Source organism: Vombatus ursinus, unplaced genomic scaffold (assembly GCF_900497805.2).
Source record: "Vombatus ursinus unplaced genomic scaffold, bare-nosed wombat genome assembly UNPS02015397.1, whole genome shotgun sequence".
Lineage (NCBI taxonomy): Eukaryota > Metazoa > Chordata > Mammalia > Diprotodontia > Vombatidae > Vombatus > Vombatus ursinus.
The window spans coordinates 173,929-176,350 of record NW_020955175.1 but is presented as its reverse complement, the minus strand read 5'-3'; the positions used below and the strand labels follow the sequence as shown (position 1 = coordinate 176,350).

Genomic DNA, 2,422 nt, shown 5'->3' with positions numbered 1-2,422 from the left:
GAGAGAAATAAAATTAAAACATTTGAGAACCACAATTCAAACTTCAATCTTTTAACCTTAAATCCAGTATTGTTGTTGTTGTTGTTGTTTTTCAAAACACACTGTTACCTTTCCATGGATGTTCATATTCTATTCCCCTTCCTTGGGTTATATCTAATTTCCTGGAAAGAAAGCAGAGCTACTATACTACTAGAGGAATATAGAGGGATAGCATTATACCCATCAGGCAGAAGTTCCTCTTTAAGGACTCCCTTAGATTAAATTTCAAGCAATTTGGGAACCTGGGAGATTATTCAATCTTTGACTTGAAATCTATGTGTCACTGCTACAAGAGTCTGCATACAGGATTCTCAAGGTAGCTCCACTATGCAGAAAACATAGAATAAAGGTGACTTCTGTGTTTGAGTTTCCTGTCCCCAACACTAATCACTCAGCAAGACCAACCCAGTCACCATTACTGCTATAATCAGTGCTATCTGAATGTTTTTAAGTTGTACAATTCTACTATATTTACAATTATTTTATATAATATTTAACCCATAAAAAATGAACCGGGAGTTCCTGTTTTATTGGTACTGCTCAGGTGCTGATACATCACTTATCCAAATAACTCATTCAGGAGATTTCATCAATTTCCATGCTTAGACATATTTCACTACAAACACTTTGAGGAACCTTTGTCTGATGCGTTTGGTTTTAATTCCATAGATGATGGGGTTCAACATAGGTGGGATAAGAAGATAGATATTAGCCACAAAAATATGGACATGGTGAGCAATGTGGTGCCCAAACCTGTGTGTAAGGAAGGAGAAGAAGGCAGGAGTATAGAATACCAAAATTACCCACACATGAGAACCACAAGTGCCCAGTGTCTTAAGCCTAGCATCATTAGAGGGCAAGTTAAATACAACACGTAGAATAAGGACATAAGAACACATAATCAATATAAAGTCCATACCACCTGTAAGGAAGGCAATAATTAAGCTATAAGCTCTTTGAATCCTGGTAGGTGCACAGACCAGCTTGATCAGGGCCATGAATTCACAGTATGTGTGTGAGATGATAGTTATCTTGCAATAGGGAAGCCACCACAGTAGAAATGGATGAGGACTGAGCAACACAGCTCCACGAAATACAACGGCTAGGCCTAAGCTTCCAACAACTGTGTGAGTGAGAATAGTTGAATGTTTAAGGGGGTTGCAGATAGCCACATAGCGGTCAAAAGCCATGGCCAAGATGAATCCAGACTCCATGGTGGACAGTGAATGAATAAAATACATTTGTGTAAGACAAGCTTCAAAACTTATCTCCCTATCATTGAACCAGAAAAGGCTGAGGATCTTGGGGAGTGTGGTAGTGGTGAGAATTAAGTCTGCCACTGAGAGCATAGAGAGGAAGAGATACATGGGCTCATGCAGACTATGGTCAGATTTGATGATGAATAGAAGGGTACTGTTCCCTAGAACAGCCATCATGTACACCAGGCAGAAAGGAATGGAAATCCAAATGTGGGCAGCTTCCAGACCTGGAATACCATGGAGGAAGAAACTGGTAGGATGCACACTAGTCTTATTTGTACTTGACATTCTGAATATCTTATGTTTTTCTTGCTGATATCTTAGAAGGAGTCAATATTCTGAATGCCCAAGACCACCGTGGAATCTTTATTTCTGGGACCTGGAAGAGATGACATTAGCTCAGGGACAATTATACAAGGAGGTCAGATCCTCTAACACTAAAAGGAATATATTGAAACTTAGCCCAAATTTTCTCATTTGGACCAATATCACAAGATCAGGAAAATTCAGAGCCTTTCATAACTGGGAAAGGCTCAAACTCTGATTAGGATTAAGATTCAATAAAGGGAAGAATTAGACTAAGCTTTTTTCATTCTGATTTAGAGTTGTCTTGTATTTTCAGAATTTATATCTCTTTTACATGACTCTGAAATATTAAAAATCCAAAGACTCATTTTGGATCCATAGCAGAGGCAAAGAAGATATGGTTATGATAGTTTTAAGATTTAATTCTGATTCTCATTCCCCAAAGCTACCTACTATAGGTGGAGCTCCCTATACCTGTAGCTTCAGAGAGACTATTGGACCATTAGGGCAGCATTTATGCCAAGGATTGAGTATTGTTACATGTCTTTAACTCTAATTCCATTTTGTTTTATGAACCTTATTCTCATTCCTACTTGGGAGAAAATTTGTCCATGAACATTCCTGGTATCAACTGACATAATATTTGAGTGGTGCTTAGTATAGTGCCTGAGATATATTACCCAATTGCCAGTTCCAGTAGAAGGGTCCCCATTGGGGCAGCTCTTATTTTTACTCACAGACTTGTCTTTTTCTTTCTTTCTTCCTTCTTTCCTTCCTTCCTTCCTTCCTTCCTTCCTTCCTTCCTTCCTTCCTTCCTT

General features: G+C 38.6%; 1 protein-coding gene across 1 annotated transcript; it reads right to left on the bottom strand.

The window, feature by feature from the left end:
- Positions 1 to 641: 641 nt before the first annotated feature.
- Positions 642 to 1,586, bottom strand: LOC114032031 (olfactory receptor 52E4-like). The gene has a single exon (XM_027847236.1). The coding sequence runs from the start codon at positions 1,584 to 1,586 to the stop codon at positions 642 to 644; it is 945 nt and encodes a 314-aa protein (XP_027703037.1).
- Positions 1,587 to 2,422: the final 836 nt, after the last annotated feature.

Excerpts from the sequence above, each read along its gene's own strand:
- LOC114032031 (XM_027847236.1), bottom strand. The coding sequence starts at position 1,586 with ATGTCAAGTACAAATAAGACTAGTGTGCATCCTACCAGTTTCTTCCTC.